The following is a 21,854-nucleotide window of genomic DNA, read 5'->3' as shown; positions in this document are numbered from 1 at the left end:
TCCTTTAGTCCCATCTACTGCACACCTTCTTCTCCATGTCAGCCTGGGTCTCATATCCAAGCGGTTGGTCTTGAACTGCACCTGGAGCTCTACCTCGCTCAGTCGTCCTCACGCATATTCTGCATATACCAAAGCTAGGCAAATAATTAAAATACTATTGTGGCACTACTGATTGATCAGACCACTGCCAGGAACTGTCATGGACATGGTCATAAAACAGCCATGTTCAATGGTAAGGCATTAAGGAATTAACTAGTGTCCTTCCCAAAGACCAACAACCATACCATCAAGAAGCTAAACGGATGGTTACAAACGGGCACACAAATTCATCTCGGACATTTGTAATAAAGTGAGCAAGCCCAAAAGGACTAACAATTTATATTTTTATAATGAATATAAATGTTGAAACCATTTTTTAGGACTGCAACATTGATCCTGCATCTCTCCCCCCCCCCATGCGTGTCACAGATGGATTCTTCCAATTAACCTCTGTGCTACCATATAGCTGGCTCAGAAGTGATTTGTCAGCTAAGAGGTTAATTTTTGGGTGACCATCACATCCGCCCTCTGCTGAAGCAAATGTGACTTGCTCCTAATATAGAACCCAATGCATTTTTCCCAAACCTTTACAACTGTCACTACTGCCAGTTTGCAGTTTAGGCTTTAGAAGTAATGGCAGTAGCTTGGGCCAAGTTTCAGTGATGGTTTCCTGTGACGTTTTATTTGGTTCCTAGATGAATGCTAGCTAGTTTTATGCTAGTGGAAGTGTAAAAGTATTTTCTGAAAACTTGTGTTGTATGAGATGGTTCTGGTGGTCCTGTTGAGTCTGATAATAATGAGGTTCTGTCTCTGTTCTCTAGGGGCTGACACCAAGATCATGAGGAACGGCGGTAAGACCAGGTTCAAGAGGACCAAGATCGACATCCTGATGAACTACATGGTTTATTCCGTAAGTGTGATGTCGCCATTGAATGTGCCGATTTAACACAAGGCCGTATCTGCCTCTCCCAGTGTCTCCTACCTCTCCTCTCCTACCTCTCCTCTCTTAACGCTCCTCCCCCTGGGCGTGTCAGATCTTCGCGCTGCTGATCCTGGTGGCTCTGGGCCTGGCCATCGGTCACGGCTTCTGGTACGAGCAGATCGGCTCCCTTGCCTGGTACCTGTATGATGGCGCGGACCAGAGCTCCGTCTACAGAGGCTTCCTCAGCTTCTGGGGCTACATCATCGTCCTCAACACCATGGTGCCCATCTCCCTCTACGTCAGGTATGGATATCGATGTGCATTATTAGTGTCTAGTCATTAAGAAGCTTTTGAGTTGGCTCCCCATCAACTCATAACGTTGTTTTTATGGTCTGCCCAGTGTGAGTCTCATACGCGTCTTGTGTGTGCAGTGTTGAGGTGATCCGTCTGGGTCAAAGTAAATTCATCAACTGGGACCTGCAGATGTACTACGCAGAGAAGGACACGCCCGCCAAGGTATGGACACGCCCTCCGTCCGCATATACCAGCTGTATATGTACTACTGTACATACTATCTGTTTATGTAGTACTATACATACTATCTGTATACGTAGTACTGTATGCACTCTTATATGTAGCACTGTATATAATATCAGGTATAGGTAGTACTCTATGTACTATATGGGTATTGCTGTCAGTGCGTTTATACTAAACCAAAGACCGATACAGGAACAATGGCTGTCCACAGTCCTAGTTCCCCTTCCTCCCCACTGGTTCTCCTGTACCGTTGTTTTGAGCGCTTGTCTTCCTCCAGGCTCGGACCACCACCCTAAACGAGCAGCTGGGCCAGATAGAGTACATCTTCTCTGACAAGACCGGCACCCTCACGCAGAACATCATGGCCTTCAAGAAGTGCAACATCGGTGGAAAGACTTACGGTGAGAACCTCTCTCCGTGGTTGGTAAGGGACGACGGAGAACGGCCAGCAGCACCACTATTGGGGATTTATTAGGACCTTCCGAGAACCTCAATCAGTGGTTCTAAAGTTAAGTTCTCAAATAGTTTGGATAAACAGTATAAGCATCATTGAGACCTGATGGGAGAAAACGTGCCTCAAAAAGCACCAATGGCATGGTAGTAAAGGTGGTGCCAGAGTGGATAGTAAGAAAGGAGAGGGAGAAATGTGATGGTATGAGAGAGGACTGCCACCTGCTATCTTCCTGATGTAACTACACGATGGCTAATAAGGTCTTATCTAGATTCTCAATTATGATGGTGACCTTATCTATATTCTTTATCTCACAGGGAATCCCATGACGGCTAAAGGTGTTGCACTGGACCGAGGAAGGGTAAAGATATTGTTATTACTAAATTAATGAAAACATCAACGTTTATTCAAACATACTGGCATGCTGTGTACAAATAAGTCCTTATCAATGTTAACAATGATAAATGAATGAGTTTGTCACTTTTCCATTTTTTGAATGGTAATGTTCATTCGCCACTAGTACAGTGTATACCTAAACGTGCACGTTAAGACGAGGTTCTTGGTCTCTTATGAGTTATACTTGGTGCTGCAGCCGGTGGACTTCGGCTGGAACCAGTACGCGGACCCCAAGTTCGAGTTCATGGACCATTCGCTGGTGGCCTGCATCCGCTCCAAGCAGGATCAGGAGACGCTGGAGTTCTTCAAACTGCTCTCCCTCTGCCACACCGTCATGGTGGAGCACAAAGAAGGTGAGGAGAAGAAGCATTCGTTCATTCATTCATTCATCCATCCATTCATTCATTGGCTAGGGGAATGGGTGGCCGAAAGGTTCTGGATTCGATCCACAGTGTCCCAAGTCCACCTGTAGCCCACGATGACCCATAACCCCTGCCTGCTCCTAATAACATGGCTCTGGAAACACTGTAATTCGCCCTGTGATCAAGGTAAAATGGTTTGTGTGTCCCAGGTGAGCTGGTGTACCAGGCTGCCTCTCCTGACGAGGGTGCTCTGGTGACGGCCGCCAGGAACTTTGGCTTTGTGTTCCTGCACCGCACCCAGGACACCATCACCATCAAGGAGATGGACCACGAGGCCACCTACCAGATGCTGGCCCTACTGGACTTCAACTCTGACCGCAAACGCATGTCCATCATCTGTGAGTACACTGCACGCCCACACACGTCCGTCTGCAGGTCTGGCACACGGACATAAGCGGCATACCTAAAGCTCATTCTTAAACCCAGGGTCTCCAAAGACAATGCCCTTCTGAACATTGTGATGCATTTGTCTCTCCAGTGAAGTTCCCAGATGGCCGTATCCGGCTGTACTGTAAAGGAGCCGACACGGTCATCTACGAGCGCCTCTCCCCCCACTCTCTACACCAGGAGACCACCCAGACCTCCCTGGATGTGAGTCCACCCCCCCCCCCCCCAAGGCTGCACTTCACTTTAGATCCATGAGTTGATGAGTTAAGGGTGTGTTTATCACCATGAGTTAAGATGTGTTTACCACCATGAGTTAAGGGTGCGTTTATCACCATGAGTTAAGGGTGTGCTTATCACCATGAGTTAAGGGTGCGTTTATCACCATGAGTTAAGGGTGTGTTTATTACCATCATGAGTTAAGGGTGCGTTTATCTCCATGAGTTAAGAGTGTGTCCGTGTCTACATTCATTCTCTCCAGATCTTCGCCAACGAGACCCTGCGGACCCTGTGTCTGTGCTACAAGGACATCAGCCAGGCCGAGTGGGACGAGTGGTCCAGGAAGCACACGGCCGCCAGCATAGCCACCAGAGACCGAGACGCTGCCCTGGACCAGGTCTACGAGCAGATCGAGAACGACTTACTGGTCCGTCCACATCATTATCAGTTATTATACCCTGATTAAATTTAGCAAACGCTGTTATTAAGGAGTAGGTAGGGCTATGGTGCTCTAAGAAGGAAAGCCATAGGGGACAAAACCGTATGCATAGAGCTACCAAAGCCTTCTAACTGTAATTGTATTTCGAAACGTTCATAAATTAAGGCAGCTAGACAATTTTTGGTTGATCTAGAATAGATTAAGCAAATTGCGTACTGCTACAGCCTTGTGTTTCTGAATCTCAAGTGAGGCTCAAGCTTTGTAAACCATTGTTGTCAACCAATGGTATATGATTATTATAGTTGTATTGGTCTATAGTAGCCATGGCTATGAACATTACTGTTTTCAATTTTCGAAGGACTTTCTATGTGGGCCAACCTGTTCCTTTAACTGCCCTGTTTAAATCATGCTCTGGTACATTGACCTCCAGTTTATTACATGTGACGTATGATTCTTCCGATTGGCTGACGGGTTATCTCCTGTTCCAGATGATTGGAGCCTCGGCCATCGAGGACAAGCTTCAGGACGGAGTTCCAGAGACCATCGCCAACCTGGCCAAGGCCGACATCAAGATCTGGGTCCTGACGGGAGACAAGAAGGGTACTTAACCCCCCACTGTGGCCATAACCCCTCCCACCTTAACATAACCCCTCCCAATTTAACATAACCCCTCCCAAATTAACATAACCCCTCCCAAATTAACATAACCCCTCCCAATTGAACATAACCCCTCCCAACTTAACATAACCCCTCCCAATTTAACATAACCCTCCACCTTAACATAACCCCTCCTAATTTAACATAACCCCCCACCCTTACATAACCCCAGACCTTAACATAACCCCTCCCAACTTAACATAACCCCTCCCAACTTAACATAACCCCTCCCAATTTAACATAACCCCTCCCAACTTAACATAACCCTCCACCTTAACACAACCCTCCACCACCCATCGCCTGGATCTACCGCTGGCTTCTTCCGACTTCACAACCTGTGGATTTTAACCTGTTCCTCTGGATTGCGCTATGTTTGACTCTCACGTAACGAGCGCATCTCTGCCGCTCCGTTACTCGGTAACGGAGATGTTACGTCTACGGATCTTCTCAAGGACCCAACCACCTCAGCTTGCATCCCACCAGGACATTCTCAAACGACCAAAATACATCCACCGAGGCTCTGGACGGAATTTTCAGTACGCCCACACCAGCAACAAAAACATCCACTCCTTCTGGTCCACTGGGCCCCGCCCCCTTCCTTGCACAGCCCGTACGGTCAGTCCCGTCAATCACAGTGTCCTGTCCCCTCTGCTCAAAGCAACCTGCTACACTCCACTCACCTGTCTGAAACTCTGTCTGCTGAACACCAGATCCCTCAGTAATAAGGCCCTTTTGATAAATGACTTTGTTGTTGACCAGAGCCTAGACATTCCCTGCCTCACTGAGACCTGGCAACAACCAAATGACTTCTCCAACCTAAATGAAGCTGTCCCACCAGGTTTTTCTTTTATTAGCAAACCCCGGGTTAATGGGAGGGGGGGTGGCCTCGCTCTCCTCCATCGTGATAACATCAAAGTCACCACTGTCACAGTCCCCCTTCACTCCTCCTTTGAATGTCTAGCTGTAAAACTCTCCGGCCCCAAACTCACTATCATTGTCACCATTTACAGACCCCCTCCGCCGTTTTCCTCAATGAATTCTCATCACTACTTACATCTGTATGTGCAATGTCCCCCACTGTTATCCTCCTTGGTGATTTCAACATCCACATTGACAACCCATCCTGTACTTTTGCTAATGACTTCACATCACTTCTGGACTGTCTTGGCATCACACAACATGTCAACCTCCCAACCCATAACAAAGGTCACATTCTGGATTTAATCTGCTGCACTGACATCACTCCCACTAACCTTGATGTCATTGATTTCCCCATCTCCGACCACAAAGCTGTACTTTTTGACATTCATACCCAACTACACAAAACCAAGGAACAACGGACCATCTCCTTCAGAAACATCAAACTTATCAACACCACAGACCTCTCCACCATGATCAGCTCCTACCCCAACCCTCCCCCAGCTTCATCCCTGACTGACCTGGTGACTCACTACAATAACTGCCTCTCCTCCTCCCTCACCACCCTGGCCCCCCTGAAAACCCGCTCAGTCTCATTCACCCACACTGCTCCCTGGTTCACTCCTCATCTGCGCCAGCTCAAAGCCACTGGTCGTCGACTGGAGCGACTCTACAATAAGACTCAACTCACTGTACACCGCCAAATGTATTCGGACCACCTCCATCACTACAAGAATGCCCTCACCACTGCCAAAACCTCATACTACTCCAACCTCATCAACACTGGTACAGGCAACAGCAGAGTCCTCTTCTCAACAGTCAACCACTTACTTCAGCCTCCTAAATCTCTCCCTCCAGATATTTCCACCACCCAATGCACTGCGTTATTTGACTTCTTCAGCTCTAAAATCAACACCATTCACCAACAACTGGCCTCATCTCGCACCCCCTCTGATGACCCACCCTGGATGATCACCTCTGGCCAACCTCTCATCAGCTCCCTCTCTGACTTCACCCTAGTAACAGAACAGACCGTCTCAGAACTCATCCGCAAAGCCAAAACCACCACCTGTCAGCTCGATCCTCTTCCCACCTCCCTTGTCAAAGCATGTCTTCCGTCCATCTCCCCCATGATCACCAACATAATTAACTCCTCCCTCACTACTGGTACTGTACCCCTCACTCTCAAGCTGGCTGCCATCACTCCCATCCTGAAAAAACCTGGTGCTGACCCATCTGACCTTAACCATTACCGGCCCATCTCCAATCTCCCTTTCATCTCCAAAACACTTGAAAGGGTGGTTGCCGCACAACTACAGTCCCACCTCGACATTAACAATCTCCACGAACCGTTCCAATCTGGCTTCCGTCCAAAACACAGCACTGAAACAGCCCTAGTCAAAATCACCAACGACCTCCTCCTTGCAGCCGACTCTGGATTACTCACCATTCTCATCCTCCTCGATCTCAGCGCAGCATTCGACACCATCTCCCACCCTCTGCTCCTGGACCGCCTAGCTGGTATTGGGATCACTGGTGCTGCACTCTCCTGGTTCACATCCTACCTCACCGGCCGTCAACAATTTGTTCAACTAAGCAACCACAAGTCTGGGTGTTCAGGTGTCTCACTGGGTGTCCCCCAGGGGTCAGTCTTGGGTCCACTCCTCTTCACCACTTACCTCCTCCCGCTGGGCACACTCCTCCGTCACCATGGGGTCCATTTTCACTGCTACGCTGACGACACACAGGTCTACATCTCCACCAAACCCACCGCTGCCATCCCCCCCACCTCCCTCATCACGTGCCTGGAAGAGATCCGGAGCTGGTTGAGCAGGAACTTCCTGAAACTCAATGGAAACAAGACCGAGGCCCTGCTCATCGGATCCAAATCCACCCTCACTAAATCACAACACACCCCAGCTCCACTCATAATTATCGATGGATTCCCAGTACCCTTCTCCTCCAAAGTCAAGAGCCTCGGCGTCATCCTGGACAACACCCTCTCATTCGCACCCCATATTCACAACATCACCCGGACTGCATTCTTCCACCTCCGCAACATCGCCAGACTCCGCCCATCACTGACCCAATCCAGCACTGAAATCCTAGTTCACTCATTTGTCACATCACGCATAGACTACTGCAACGCCCTCCTCACCGGACTCCCCACCAAACTCATCAACAGACTGCAGATCATTCAGAACTCAGCCGCCCGGATCATCACCCGCACCAAATCATCTGACCACATCACCCCTGTCCTCATTCAACTTCACTGGCTCCCAGTACACTACCGTATCCAATACAAAACCCTACTCCTCACCTACAAAGCTCTCCACAACCTAGCCCCTAGTTATCTCTGCGACCTCCTCCAAGAATACACTCCCTCCCGCTCCCTCCGCTCAACCTCTGCTGGACTACTATGTATCCCCACATCACGACTCATGGGTGCCCGGTCTTTCAGCTGTTCAGCACCCAGGCTCTGGAACTCCCTCCCCCCACACATAAAACAATCTGACACCATTACAACCTTCAAGTCACAGCTCAAAACTCACCTGTTCAAACTCGCACACAACGTCTAACTGATCACTGTTTTGATTATTTTTTTGTTTTGTTTTGGCTTGTTTTGTTTTATTTATTTCTTATTGCTTATGTTTATTTATTTTTACACAATGTCTTTTTTTTTTTTTTTTAAATGTATGATGACTATATGCCCTGTAAGGTGACCTTGGGTGTCTTGAAAGGCGCCTCTAAATTAAATTTATTATTATTATTATTATTATTACCTTAACATAACCCCCCACCTTAACATAACCCTCTACCTTAACATAACCCTCCACCTTAACATAACCCCCCACCTTAACATAACCCCCCACCTTAACATAACCCCCCACCTTAACATAACCCACCACCTTAACATAACCCACCACCTTAACATAACCCCCCACCTTAACATAACCCTCCACCTTAACATAACCCTCCACCTTAACATTACCCTCCACCTCAACATAACCCTTCACCTTAACATATCCCTCCACCTTAACATTACCCCTCCCAACTTAACATAACCCCTCCCACCTTACATAACCCTCCACCTTACATAACCCTCCACCTTACATAACCCTCCACCTTACATAACCCTCCACCTTAACATAACCCCCACCTTAACATAACCCCTCCCAACTTAACATAACCCCACACCTTAAGATAACTCTCCACCTTAACATAACCCCTCCCAACTTAACATAACCCTCCACCTTAACATAACCCTCCACCTTAACATAACACCCCACCCTAACATAACATATCCCCCCCACCCTAACAATACCCCCCACTGTGACCATAACCCCCCTCCTTAACATAACCCCCTAACATAACATAACCCCCCCCACCTTAACATAACCCCCAACTTAACATAACCCCCACCTTAACATAACCCCCACCTTAACATAAGCCTCCACCTTAACAAAACGGACTTGTTGTCTTGTGGTTCCAGAAACTGCAGAGAACATCGGCTTCTCCTGCCAGCTGCTGACGGACAACATGAAGATCCACTACGGAGAAGACGTCAAGTAAGTGTTGGTGTTGGTGTGTCTAATATAAATAGAAGGCGTGTGTTGGTAGGTGTCCTTATCTAACATGTTTGTGTCTATAGATAGATGGATAACGTGTGTGTTTGTGTCCTATAGATGGATAGATAACGTGTGTGTTTGTCTATAGATAGATGGATAGATAACATATGTGTTTGTGTCTATAAATAGATAACGTGTGTGTTTTTGTCTATCAATAGATAGATAACGTGTGTGTGTCTATAGAATGGGAGGCTTCTCCATTGAGGAGAGGGAGGAAGATCCTCCTTAACATTGTTGAGAATAAAAAATATAGATTACGCAGTCAGACTACTGGAATGAATTAATGCCCTTAAATATGACTTCTTTAATGCCTTTGAATATATGTTCGTTTCCCTGGGTAAAGGGACATTAGCACCCCCTATCGCCTATTGACAATTACTTCAGGGAGGAAGGTCCTCCCTCAGCCTCTGTTGTCTCCCATTCATTTCCCAGAAAGTACTGGCGGCCGGTGAATAACATGGCTTTCAATGGGAGAGAGGAGGAAAGTCCTCCTCTGAGTGGGTGTGACCTTAAGGCGTCTGATTCGCGCAAAAATGTATTCGCTCTGCCTGCATTGCCGCTTAGAGACGCAAAGCAGGTGAAATCATCTGAAGGATAAACGAGATTTTAATATTTGCGAATAAACGGTACAATGGAAACATTGGAAACAGAGGACATTGTTCATGTTTAATTACTCTAAGCATTCCAATCATTGAGTTACAGTGCTAAGTTAGCGACCAAAGAAAAAGGTAGACCAATTCGGAAAATCGAGATCACCAAAAGTAGTGGGCAACCAAACGCTACGACAAGTGTCAAGTGGAAAAGGCCATTTCAAAGACATGCTGCCCACCAGCTTTCAGATTACAGTGATGCCACTGGTGGCTTTGTTTCAATTATATTCTTATAACCATCCCTCCCTAAAAATCTTTAGTTCTCAAACACCCTGAAACAACTTGAGTCTCACGTTCTTATGCCACCATACACCGACAGTGCGAGCAGGCCAATGGAAACCAAGCGTGCAGTCCTTCCTCCCTCCCTTTAAAAACCACCAGCCGCCACTGCTATAGATAGATGGATAACGTGTGTGTCTATAGATAGGTGGATAACGTGTGTGTTTGTGTCTATAGATAGGTAGATAACGTGTGTGTTTGTGTCTATAGATGGATAAGGCGTGTGTTTGTGTATATAGATAGGTAGATAACGTGTGTGTTTGTGTGTGTTTCCAGTGAGAAGCTGCGGGTGCGTCAGGCCCTCAGGAGGAACGTTGCTCCCACGTTTGGAAACAAGAAGAAACCAGCCGAGCTGTTCTTCCCCGAGGCAGGGAAAAACGCTCTGGTGATCACCGGAGGATGGCTGGTCAGTCTCACACCCGCTAGATAGGCCACGCCCCATTGGTGATAGAACACACCCCCCTGAGTGATATGCCAAACTCCGTTTTAGATGATGAGCCATGCTCCTCTTTATCAATGGGTCTAGCCCCTTTTGATGATGTCACACCCCTATTGATGATAGGCCACGCCCCTCTTGATGATTGGCCACGCCGTGTATGGTATAAGGGTACCTCTGAGCATGTTGGTGTGTGATGTTTCCAGAACGAGATCCTGTATGAGAAGAAGAAGAAGCGGCGGCGTCTGCGTCTCCGTCGTCTCGGGCGCCGCACTCTCCCCGCCAGCCCCACGGACGGACAGCCAATCAACGACTTCGAAAAGGAAATGAGACAGGTGGGACAGACCATGCTTTACTGTTCCCTCGCTGCACACTAACCCTACCTTTCCATTTACCCCTACTGTACCTTTTAATATGAGCCAACTACCCTTATGTACGCTTACGACATGTTTACCACATCCTAATGTACGCTTACTATACATAATAAACAATAAACCAACCTTTAGGTACACATGCTATACCTTCACCGTATCCTCATGCACACTAACTAAACCTTTACCACACCCTCATGCACACTAACCACACCCTTACCACACACTTATGTAGACTTACTACACCTATACCACAACCTTGAACTTAAACTGACAAAACTTTACTACTCGCTATTCCTATCAAAATACAATTTGCAGTTGGATCTTTCAAACCGAATCACTTTTTATTGCTCCTCCAATTCCTATGTAGGCTTTGCGTGTTCTCAGCCCCACTTGCAAATTGCTTTAGATAAAAGTGTTCCTAAATGTATGAGTAATATTGGGTTTGATGTGAATGCATGGCAGGTGGACTTTGTGGACATGGCGTGTGAGTGTGAGGCGGTGATCTGCTGCCGGGTCACCCCCAAGCAGAAGGCCAACGTGGTGTCGCTGGTGAAGAAGTACAAGAAGGCTGTGACTCTGTCCATCGGAGACGGGGCCAACGACGTCAACATGATCAAGAGTGAGTGGCTCATGCTCAAATGCTGTTTATTGCTACAGTGTGGCCAGCGCATGGACTAGTCTGTTTGCTAAGGCATTGGGCAGCGTTTTGGCTAGCATTGGGTTTCCTATGGCTAGGGCTCGTCTAATCAAATGGCAGTTTGCTCCCAAAGACCCATGGATTTTAATATGGTAAACAGGTTTAAGTCGTTATGTGTTTTCATGTCCTTATGGACATTACACTGAAGTAAGACGGTAACGATGGTTGAAAGTTATGTTGTTAGCGCAATAGTGTGTTGAATAGTGTGTTGTGGCCCTGCCCACATTCATGTACGGTTTTGTCGAATGACTTTTCCTTTGTTAGCCATCACAAGCCCCTCTCCGATGGTAAGAGTGGGTTGCCGCTTGTCATGCTGATGTCTCTCCCTCTACATGCTGACGTCTCATTCCTGTCCCGCTCCCCAGCCGCGGACATCGGGGTGGGGATCTCCGGCCAGGAGGGCATGCAGGCGGTGATGTCCAGCGACTACGCCTTCGCCCAGTTCCGCTACCTGGAGCGCCTCCTGCTGGTGCACGGCCGCTGGTCCTACATCCGCATGTGCAAGTTCCTGCGCTACTTCTTCTTCAAGAACTTTGCCTTCACGCTCGTCCACTTCTGGTTCTCCTTCTTCAACGGTTTCTCCGCCCAGGTTAGCCCCGCCTCCTGCTGGGTCACGTGACGCCAGCGGGCGACTGTGATGGGATGGGAGGGTACATGTTGAACTTGGAATTATGCTAGTCATGCTAGTCATGCTTTAACTACAAGGGGTAGTTGGGGAGTATTCTGGTTAATTTAGGAGGGTTATTTTCCGGTTTAATACCAATATAGGTATCAAAGTGTACTTGGGTCCCACATTAAAGTGTGTTTAGCTGCTATAGTAAGCTTTATTTAGTAACTATTAAGCCGTATTTGGTTAGCATAGTAAGGTGTATTTAGGTTTATCATTGTTGTATTAAGGTGTGTGGTTACTGTATCAAGCTGTATTTCATTATATTAACATATATTGAGTCACTATTTTGGGCTTTATTGAGCTGTATTTAGTTAGTATAGTTACATGTATTAAGGTATATCGTTGGTGTACTAAGGTGTGTGTGGTTGCCGGATTGAGCAGTATGGTAACTGTAATGCTGACTCTGTACTCTAGGTGGCGTATGAAGACTGGTTCATCACCCTCTACAACGTGTGCTACAGCAGTTTGCCCGTGCTACTAGTGGGACTAATGGATCAGGTAATGAAGGACCTTAACACTCGGATCACATCCACTTTCAACTAAACCATCATTAACACACTCTTGCCATAGAAGAGAAGTTGAAGGCACTTTAACATCATTTCTAGTTGCAGAAAAATATGTTCAGTATCCCAAGCTATGTAGCAATACCAATAAGCAATTCTAACTAGGGAAGTATTGAAGTAAAGGGAAGGTTCTGGTTTTAGTTACAGTATAATGGTCTTTCTAGTTTTTTAAACCATATTCTGTTTTTAATGATGTGCACATTAAGTTATCAGACTATCTTATCGATCAAAATAAATGATTGAGCCTGAACATTTGTTTGTACTCCCTGCAGGACGTGAACGACAAGCTGAGTCTGAAGTTCCCCAAGCTCTACCTTCCGGGCCAGAGGGGGGCGCTGTTCAACTTCAAGAAGTTCTTCATCAGTCTGTTCCACGGGATCTTCGTGTCGCTGATCATCTTCTTCATCCCGTACGGAGCCTTCCTCCAGACCATGGGGCAGGACGGGGAGGCGCCCTCCGACTACCAGTCCTTCGCCGTGGTGACCGCCTCCTCCCTCATCATCACCGTCAACCTGCAGGTCAGTACCACCGGTTGAAGCCGGGTTTACGGTTCTGTGTACAGCGCGTTGGTGAAGATCAACTCGGAGACATGATGCAGCGTTAGAGGGTCTTAGAGCAGCCTGCCTTATCTTTACACGTCACTTTAACCCTGACACAAGGGGGCAGGGCAGTGTCCGAGCCCAGATGGAGACCAACCTACCGGCATATTCGGAAACGTGTCTTTTTCATTGCAAATATGTTGGATGAAGTGGTTGGTGTATCACACGTTAGAAATAGTGTTTTGATTTTGGCTGGTGAATTAATGTCCGTCTGTCTGTCTGAAAACGGACAACACTAGACTGTTCCCTGCTCCACCAATCAGTAATTACTTGGTACGAACCTCTGCACAGCAATGTAACTTGTGTCAACACCTGGGAGGACTGCAGGTATTTGTGTGTGTGTGTGTGTAGGGTTCTAACCCTACACACATTTAGTCTGTGTGTGTAGCGACGTTGAACTTCTCATAAATGCAGGACGTGAGGGATTAATTTAAACTTTAGAGAACACTAAGTATATCTCTATTGTTGGGAATTGTATTTTTATGTTATAGACATGTTTTAACTGTGTGTGTGTCTTAAAGTGTTTGTGTATTCATGTGTATATCTTAACGTGTTGTAGATCTCCCTGGAGACCTCCTACTGGACCTTTGTGAACTGTTTTGCGGTGCTGTGCAGCATGGCCATCTATTTCGGCATCATGTTCGACATTCACAGCGCCGGCATCCACGTCATCTTCCCCACCTACTTCACCTTTACTGGTCAGTACCTGTCTCTCTCTCCCTGTCTGTCTCTACCTGTCTCTATCTCGAACTACAGATAATATTTACTGCCTAACGTGTTGAAGCGGTCCCTTAACCTGTTGAAGCGGTCCCTTAACCTGTTGAAGCGGTCCCTTAAAGTGTTGAAGCGGTCCCTTAACGTGTTGAAGCGGTCCCTTAACGTGTTGAAGCGGCCCCTTAACGCGTTGAAGCGGCCCCTTAACGCGTTGAAGCGGCCCCTTAACGCGTTGAAGCGGCCCCTTAACGCGTTGAAGCGGCCCCTTAACGCGTTGAAGCGGCCCCTTAACGCGTTGAAGCGGCCCCTTAACGCGTTGAAGCGGCCCCTTAACGCGTTGAAGCGGCCCCTTAACGCGTTGAAGCGGCCCCTTAACGCGTTGAAGCGGCCCTTTAACGCGTTGAAGCGGCCCCTTAACGCGTTGAAGCGGCCCCTTAACGCGTTGAAGCGGCCCCTTAACGCGTTGAAGCGGTCCCTTAACGCGTTGAAGCGGTCCCTTAACGCGTTGAAGCGGTCCCTTAACGTGTTGAAGCGGCCCCTTAACGCGTTGAAGCGGTCCCTTAACGCGTTGAAGCGGTCCCTTAACGCGTTGAAGCGGCCCCTTAACGCGTTGAAGCGGCCCCTTAACGCGTTGAAGCGGCCCCTTAACGCGTTGAAGCGGTCCCTTAACGCGTTGAAGCGGTCCCTTAACGCGTTGAAGCGGTCCCTTAACGTGTTGAAGCGGCCCCTTAACGCGTTGAAGCGGTCCCTTAACGCGTTGAAGCGGTCCCTTAACGCGTTGAAGCGGTCCCTTAACGTGTTGAAGCGGTCCCTAACATGTTGAAGCGGTCCCTAACGTGTGTGCAGGCACGGCCTCCAACGCCCTGCGGCAGCCCTACCTGTGGCTGACCATCATCCTGACGGTGGGCATCAGCCTGCTGCCCGTCATCTGCATCCAGTTCCTCTCCAAGACCATCTGGCCCTCTGTAGGAGACAAGGTACGACCCCACCCCCCCGACGCCGTTTCCTCGTCTCATGTGACGGTGTGGCCCAAACTGTGCGAGCACCTACACCTTAACTGATTGGTACCCTGGCGTCCATGGCAACAGGTCCAGAGGAACAGGAAGAAGTACGAGATGGAGGCAGAGGAGGAGAAGAGGCCACCCACGTTCCAGAGAGGGGGGCGCTCCCGTCGCTCGGGCTACGCCTTCTCCCACTCCCGCGGATACGCCGACCTCATCTCGTCGGGTCGCAGCATCCGGCGCCGGCCCACCGTGGCGGGCGGGGCCCAGAAAAGCATCCGGGAGGGGGAGAACATCTGACCGGGGGGCCTGCTCCGGGATGGGGGGCCTGTACATGTTGTGGGGGGTAGCCTTCCATGGTAACATGGTGTTAGCTTAGTGCTAGGTACAGGTGGGCGGGAATAGGGAGGATCCCACTGGACGGGAATCCCGTCAGTGCTTTACTTACGACAAGACTTAATGCGTGAAACCGGCCCCCCACAAGGTTACTGGGCCGTATTCAGCAATAAATTATGAAAACATGAGATTAGGTTTGGAGAACATTTTGGAGATGTCTGAAGATCACCAGCGGTGCTCCGGACCCTGGTCCCTGGACCCTGGTCCCTGGACCCTGAACTGGACCTGGACCCCCCCGCACACCCCACCGACGCCAACGCCAAGGATCCCAGGGCTTCCTTTCACGCAGGAAATGTGTGACGTAATGTTATGATACTCAGGATTTTAAGATAGGAGACTTGGTCATAGTCTAGCTAACCCTTTAATATATATATACTTAACATAAATGTATATATTTAATTAGTGATTCTCCATCCAATAAGAAAGAAGCTTAGGTTTGTTTTTATATGTGACAAGGTTTTCTACTCGGTAGTAAGTGTCCAGAGACGAAGGGCTTCGACCGTCAGAGGTGAAATGCCCTTTTGTCTTTTTAAATGTAGTGCCGTGTCCGTCTGGTTTGAACTGCCTTACGTCTGATGTATTTAGTACGGCAGGTGTGTGAGCCTGAATGATGTCATGCTGAATGTAATGGGTGGTGGTTTTTTTGTTTTGTCTTTCTGCTTCCACACCTTTCTCTCTACAAGAACTGTGTCCCTAAGAGAAATTAAGAAACAATCTAACCTTGCGTTCTTATATTTTAGCTTTTTAATGCACCAACCATGATGACTTGCTACTTCTGAGTAGCTGAACTTGATGAAACCAAAGAGGTTTTCTTTTATTTGTCAATGTTTTTATTTGAAATCTTGTTACAGCACTCGTGAAAACTACATTTTAAAATATATCTGTTCTGTTACATTCTCTTATTATTGCAGTCCAAGTGTGTAGGATGCTTGGACGTCCAGCACTGTTTTATCCTGTGGTTGTTAATAAAGGCCTGTTTAACAATCTCAACCTAGACTTGCATTGGTATCGACCGATTCAATTATGGTCAAACATTCAATTTCTAGTTACAAACATATTCTATGTACAAGAAGTCACTGCTCTTCACTGGCGTGTATACCCATGAATCTAATGCTGATAAAATGTATTTATATAGATAGACATCATTACATCTATATAAATATATATCATCTATAGATGCATTGGTCTGTATGTTTTATATTTGTGATACTTAAAACCATATAGCTATTTCGACACATAGATATGTAAATATTTGTTAAAAACCGTGAACTGCAATGCGCTTTTTTATGTCGTGACACTTTAAACATGTTTATATGTTCATTCGAATCCAACGCGGGCTTTTACTCTGACATCCCTCCACCGGAAGTGCGCCGCAGACGACGGGCGATCAGCTGACTGCAGCGGACCGACATCGTTTAGGGCTCTGCTGTCATTCGATTAAATCCCGGTGGTAGTGATCGGGATAAGGACAGGAGCTTGTTGGATTTATAACTTCTGCAGGATATGTTTCAATAGGCAACAAGTCTGGTAAGCAGTGAGCTCGGTGCGAGTATTTATTATTATTACTAATGGTAGCATCTGTCTCCTTTAGCCGTGGTGCTAACCCGGAAGCATCGACACTGCAGGTGTATCCTTAACCTCCGTCTATCATCTTCGCTAAGCCATCCTGCTGTCCGTCATGGTGTTGAAGTCTACCCGCACGATTACACATGAATACACCGTATTTTACCTATTGTTGCTCTTTTTTTGTCCCCTTATATATGCATTCATGTCCATTGTATGCGGGTAGTGAACGAGTTATGTGAACAGTCGCATCACTAAGGACCTGATCTCAACACCAGCTGTCAAATGTTTTCCTCTGGTGAACACAATCCTGTTTGGTATTTCTTTATAGATTCTCATTGACTAGACCAGACCAGAACCATCCTTTCACAAGTCTCCCTCATCAGTCAATGAAGCATTTCATTGCAGCTGCGCCACATCACTTAATGTTCTAATATATAACTGATATAATAATATATAACTCGTATAATGATTTAACTTAAACAAAATTATCTCCATTTAAATGATCGAGGAGGCTTGTTGGTTCTGTGTTGTTGATCAGAAGGACAGTGCCTACAGTTATTGATCGGAAAGACAGACTATAGTTATTGAGGATGCTTGTACGTTCTGTGGTGTTGGTCAGAAGGACGGTCCTTGTATTTATAGAGGAGGCTTGTTGGTTCTCCGGTGTTTATCGGAAGGTCAGTAGTAGAACCTATAGTTATTGAGGAGGTTTGTTGGTTCTCCGGTGTTTATCAGAAGGTCTGTAGTAGTACCTAGTTATTGAGGAGGCTTGTTGGTTCTGTAGTGTTGATCAGAAGGACAGTACCTATAGTTATTGATCAGAAGTACAGTACCTCTAGTTATTGATCAGAAGGACAGTAGCTCTAGTTATTGATCAGAAGGACAGTACCTCTAGTTATTGATCAGAAGGACAGTACCCACAGTTATTGATCAGGAGGACAGTACCTTATTGATCAGAAGGACAGTACCTATAGTTATGATCAGAAGGACAGTACCTCTAGTTATTGATCAGAAGGACAGTACCTGTAGTTATTGAGGATGCTTGTTTGTTCTGTAGTGTTGATCAGAAAGCAGTTCCTCTAGTTATTGATCAGAGGACAGTAGCTCTAGTTATTGAGGAGGCTTGTTGGTTCTATGGTGTTGATCAGAAGGACAGTACCTTTTGTCTCTTGGTGGCTGCGTCGTGATGACTGGTATCTGGCTGGCTGACTGTTTGCAGGGAAAGGCCGAAAAACAACTTATTTAAAGTTTCAGCAATAACAGATTGCCATCAGCTATTTGAGATAGTATGATTGTTTCCTTTATACTGGATGAATAGTATCTATTTCGTTTCAGAGGGACCAACACTGCTCACAAGAAAATCTAAGCTTAATCAATTGTTTGACCAGAGCTAAAGACTTGTTTAGATAGGTAACGTTATTGTATTACTTAAAGGACAAGATGCACACTTGGTATGTTAAGTTAAATTCAGCCTTTTGACCTACAACATAGACAGGGAGAGTCCTCTGACTCTTCATGGCAACATTCGTCAAGCTGTTTTTGAGCAAGGCACGGTTGACAGAATTTCTGTCTAAACAAGTTACATAGTGTAGTTTTATACTTTCCAAACTGTGTAAACTGGGAAGGAGCTAATGAATAGTGTATGTGTGTATGTATGTATGTATGTATGTATGTATGTATGTATGTATGTATGTATGTATGTATGTGTATGTATGTATGTATGTATGTATGTATGTATGTATGTATGTATGTATGTATAATGAAAAATGGATATTCATCCATATTTTGTTGATCAATAACACAGCAAATCCAAAGTGATTTCATATGCCATGATCCCACCTCTGTTTATAACACCTGGCTTCCTCTTGATAAATGCAATTTGAATTGCATTGCAAAGGTTTTGTTTAAGTTGTACCATTCGTTTTTCCACTTTCCACTACCACACATTGATTATCCATCTACATTTATTGACATTTCTGTATTTATTTATTTATTTAGTGGGTAAAACTAAATCGTTGTCAAATGTTTACATTGATAGGATTTATTTAAAGGGGGGGGGGGACCAAGTGTTTAGCATCCTCTTACTCCTCTTCAGACTCTCTTCATCATGTTTGCCTGTTGCTTCTTATCTGACATGTTTGATACAAATGAATGTCTCCCTCTGTCCTCCTTCAGAGAGGTCATCATTATGTCGGGGAACAACCTAGTTTTACCCATAGTGCTATGGGGCCGCACAGCTCCAACTCACTGCATCAGCAGTCTGCTGGTGATGGATGACTTCAGTACCATCGTCACTGGCTGCCATGACGGACAGATCTGTTTCTGGGACATGACACCTGAGCTACAGGTACATATGTTAATTACACCTGAGCTACAGGTACATATGTTAATTGCACTTTAGCTACATGTAAATATGTTAATTTCACCTTAGCTACATGTAAATATGTTAATTTCACCTGAGCTACAGGTAAATATGTTAATAACACCTGAGCTACAGGTAATATTAATTACACCTGAGCTACAGGTAACACCTTAGCTACAGGTAATCACCGAAATGCAGTTCAATATGTTGATTACACTCTAAGTAATATCCTGCCACGTGAACTACAAATAGGGATTCATGTTTGAGTGAGAATCGTGATGATGGCAATGATAATGTGTTTGGATGTGAAGAATGGTGAAAGCTTGATCGTTCATTCCTCTCTTTCACCCTCTGTCTCTCTCCAGATCTGCCCAAGGGCAATGCTGTTTGGTCACACGGCCGCAATCACCTGTTTGGCAAAGGCAAGCGCCTGCACTGACAAACAGTACATCGTCAGCGCTTCAGAGAGTGGGTGAGTTCAGAAGATGCAGTTACCCTCTCACTGCAACACTCTATTTATCTTTTAGTAAGGGTTAGCCCCAACCCTAACTCTAAGAGAACCACAATGGGTGATGTTTGGTTTGTTGTACGATCAACCACATACATGAAACGCCTCTAGTAACTGTTGATGGATATGCTTATATATGGTGCAGTACTATCCCCTTAGAACAACTCACTGAGAACCCTTCTTCATGACTGATGATGCCACCTGTGTGTTTCCAGGGAGATGTGTTTATGGGATGTGAATGATGGTCGCTGTATTGAGTTCACTAAACTGGCTTGCGCACACACTGGCATACAGGTAAGGGGACACACACACTCACTCACTCACTCACCCACACATCTGACCTTATCTTGAAATGTTTATTGAAGTACAATGAATGATGTACAGGAGATAGCATATCAAATCTAAAATTGGAACTATGCTTGAGACAGTGCAGTCCGCCTTCATGATGTCATAACAAAGTGTTTCTATACATGAAGGTTCATAAACACACGTTCCTCATTATGATTGTGTGTGCAGTTCTACCAGTTCTCGTTCGGAGCGGAGAGGGAGGGACGTCTGCTGTGTCACGGCCATTACCCAGAGATCCTGGTGGTGGACGGCACCAGCCTGGAGGTCCTCTACTCCCTGGTGTCCAAGATCTCTCCAGACTGGATCAGCTCCATGAGCATCATCCGGTCCCACCGCACCCAGGGTGAGCCTTACACACACACACACACACACACACACACACACACACACACACACACACACACACACACACACACACACACACACACACACACACACACACACACCCACAAACACACACACGCGTGTTTGTAGAAGAATCATTTTGATGATGATAAGATGATGTCTTCTCAATTAATATTCAAATATATTCAAATCTGCTCTTTTTTGGAACACAATATCAATTTAGATGTTTTTTGTCTAATTGACATTCCTAAAATATATATTCATGTGTAGGCTACATAGTGTATGTACATAATGTATAGACTCATAGACCAGCCAGGTTATATATCTCACCATGTATGCGTACATTACTCTAGATACAAACTGCATATGTCTGTATTCTCACTCCACAGTTCTCATATGTGTGTGTGTGTGTGTGTGTGTCTCTCCCCATCAGAGGACACGGTGGTGGCGGTTTCAGTGACGGGCATACTGAAGGTCTGGATCATCACTGCTGAGGTCAGCAGAATGCAGGTACCCTCCAAACCCGCTCTGCCCCAGGCTGCCCGCAGCTTACTCTGTATTCCAGGGTTGGCCATCTTTTCTGTTCTATATTGTCCAATCAGGCTTGTTTTAGATCGCCAATGTGATCTGAATGCCAGGGGGCGACAGGCGGACGGGGTGGGGTGTCTTTCATCGTTTTCAGGCAATCCACTAAAAGATAAGAGAATAGACATTTATGCCTTTAACAGAAAATATTTGAGAGCAATGTCTCTATCAAACAGCGGCTCCCTTTTTTAAAATCTGTGTGTCTGTTCTCGGTGCGACAATATCCCAGTAGGGTTGCCGCGGTGTGGACATTTTCACACCGAGTAATACGCTCGTGTCAACACCGGTATTACCGGTATAAACGGTATTAACTTTGAAACTATAGGTCAACTCGGGGTCTTATAACGTTCTTTATGTAATAGTATAATATAGTTTTATATATCATAATATCACGGCCAAAAGCTCTGTGCGCCTCCAGATGGTCGTAGCGCGGGGAGCTCACGTAGTTTGTTTACCGGCGTTGCTATGGTTACCGGTCTTGTAAGGAAGCACGTCAATTCTCGGTGCGACAATTCTCCCGCACAGAACAGAACTGTGGCCTATTCTACACATTTTAATTTTTTTAATTATAATTATATTCTTCATTTTTACTGAATTTGTTTTTTATTACTGAAAAAATAAATAAAATAAAGAAACTCGGTGTTGCCGGTGTGCAACACAGAGTAATGGGTGTTGGCCTCAACACCGGTAACACCGGTAACACCGGTAATACCGTTTACCGCGGCAACCCTATATCCCAGCATCATTT

General features: G+C 46.2%; 2 protein-coding genes across 7 annotated transcripts in view; both read left to right on the top strand.

The window, feature by feature from the left end:
* atp8b1 (ATPase phospholipid transporting 8B1) overlaps positions 1–16,382 on the top strand; it is a 32,216-nt gene extending 15,834 nt beyond the window's left edge. For both annotated transcript variants that reach the window (XM_030342249.1, XM_030342250.1), the window contains exons 11-30: positions 861–949; positions 1,074–1,264; positions 1,393–1,477; positions 1,776–1,899; positions 2,267–2,310; positions 2,542–2,698; positions 2,917–3,105; positions 3,246–3,358; positions 3,633–3,797; positions 4,298–4,409; positions 8,878–8,953; positions 10,219–10,348; positions 10,585–10,713; positions 11,215–11,371; positions 11,815–12,038; positions 12,534–12,617; positions 12,955–13,200; positions 13,841–13,979; positions 14,842–14,972; positions 15,084–16,382. In XM_030342249.1, the coding sequence (XP_030198109.1) occupies positions 861–949; positions 1,074–1,264; positions 1,393–1,477; positions 1,776–1,899; positions 2,267–2,310; positions 2,542–2,698; positions 2,917–3,105; positions 3,246–3,358; positions 3,633–3,797; positions 4,298–4,409; positions 8,878–8,953; positions 10,219–10,348; positions 10,585–10,713; positions 11,215–11,371; positions 11,815–12,038; positions 12,534–12,617; positions 12,955–13,200; positions 13,841–13,979; positions 14,842–14,972; positions 15,084–15,296 (2,798 nt within the window). In that variant the 3' untranslated portion in view covers positions 15,297–16,382. The remainder of the gene's footprint in view (positions 1–860; positions 950–1,073; positions 1,265–1,392; positions 1,478–1,775; positions 1,900–2,266; positions 2,311–2,541; positions 2,699–2,916; positions 3,106–3,245; positions 3,359–3,632; positions 3,798–4,297; positions 4,410–8,877; positions 8,954–10,218; positions 10,349–10,584; positions 10,714–11,214; positions 11,372–11,814; positions 12,039–12,533; positions 12,618–12,954; positions 13,201–13,840; positions 13,980–14,841; positions 14,973–15,083) is intronic.
* Positions 16,383–16,775: 393 nt separating this feature from the next.
* The window catches only part of wdr7 (WD repeat domain 7), a 68,514-nt gene continuing 63,435 nt past the window's right edge, over positions 16,776–21,854 (top strand). For all 5 annotated transcript variants that reach the window (XM_030341436.1, XM_030341434.1, XM_030341433.1 and 2 more), the window contains exons 1-6: positions 16,776–16,919; positions 19,134–19,305; positions 19,686–19,792; positions 20,044–20,122; positions 20,345–20,519; positions 20,955–21,031. In XM_030341436.1, the coding sequence (XP_030197296.1) occupies positions 19,147–19,305; positions 19,686–19,792; positions 20,044–20,122; positions 20,345–20,519; positions 20,955–21,031 (597 nt within the window). In that variant the 5' untranslated portion in view covers positions 16,776–16,919; positions 19,134–19,146. The remainder of the gene's footprint in view (positions 16,920–19,133; positions 19,306–19,685; positions 19,793–20,043; positions 20,123–20,344; positions 20,520–20,954; positions 21,032–21,854) is intronic.

This window comes from Gadus morhua, chromosome 19, assembly GCF_902167405.1.
Source record: "Gadus morhua chromosome 19, gadMor3.0, whole genome shotgun sequence".
NCBI lineage: Eukaryota > Metazoa > Chordata > Actinopteri > Gadiformes > Gadidae > Gadus > Gadus morhua.
This window is presented reverse-complemented; position numbering and strand designations above follow the sequence as displayed.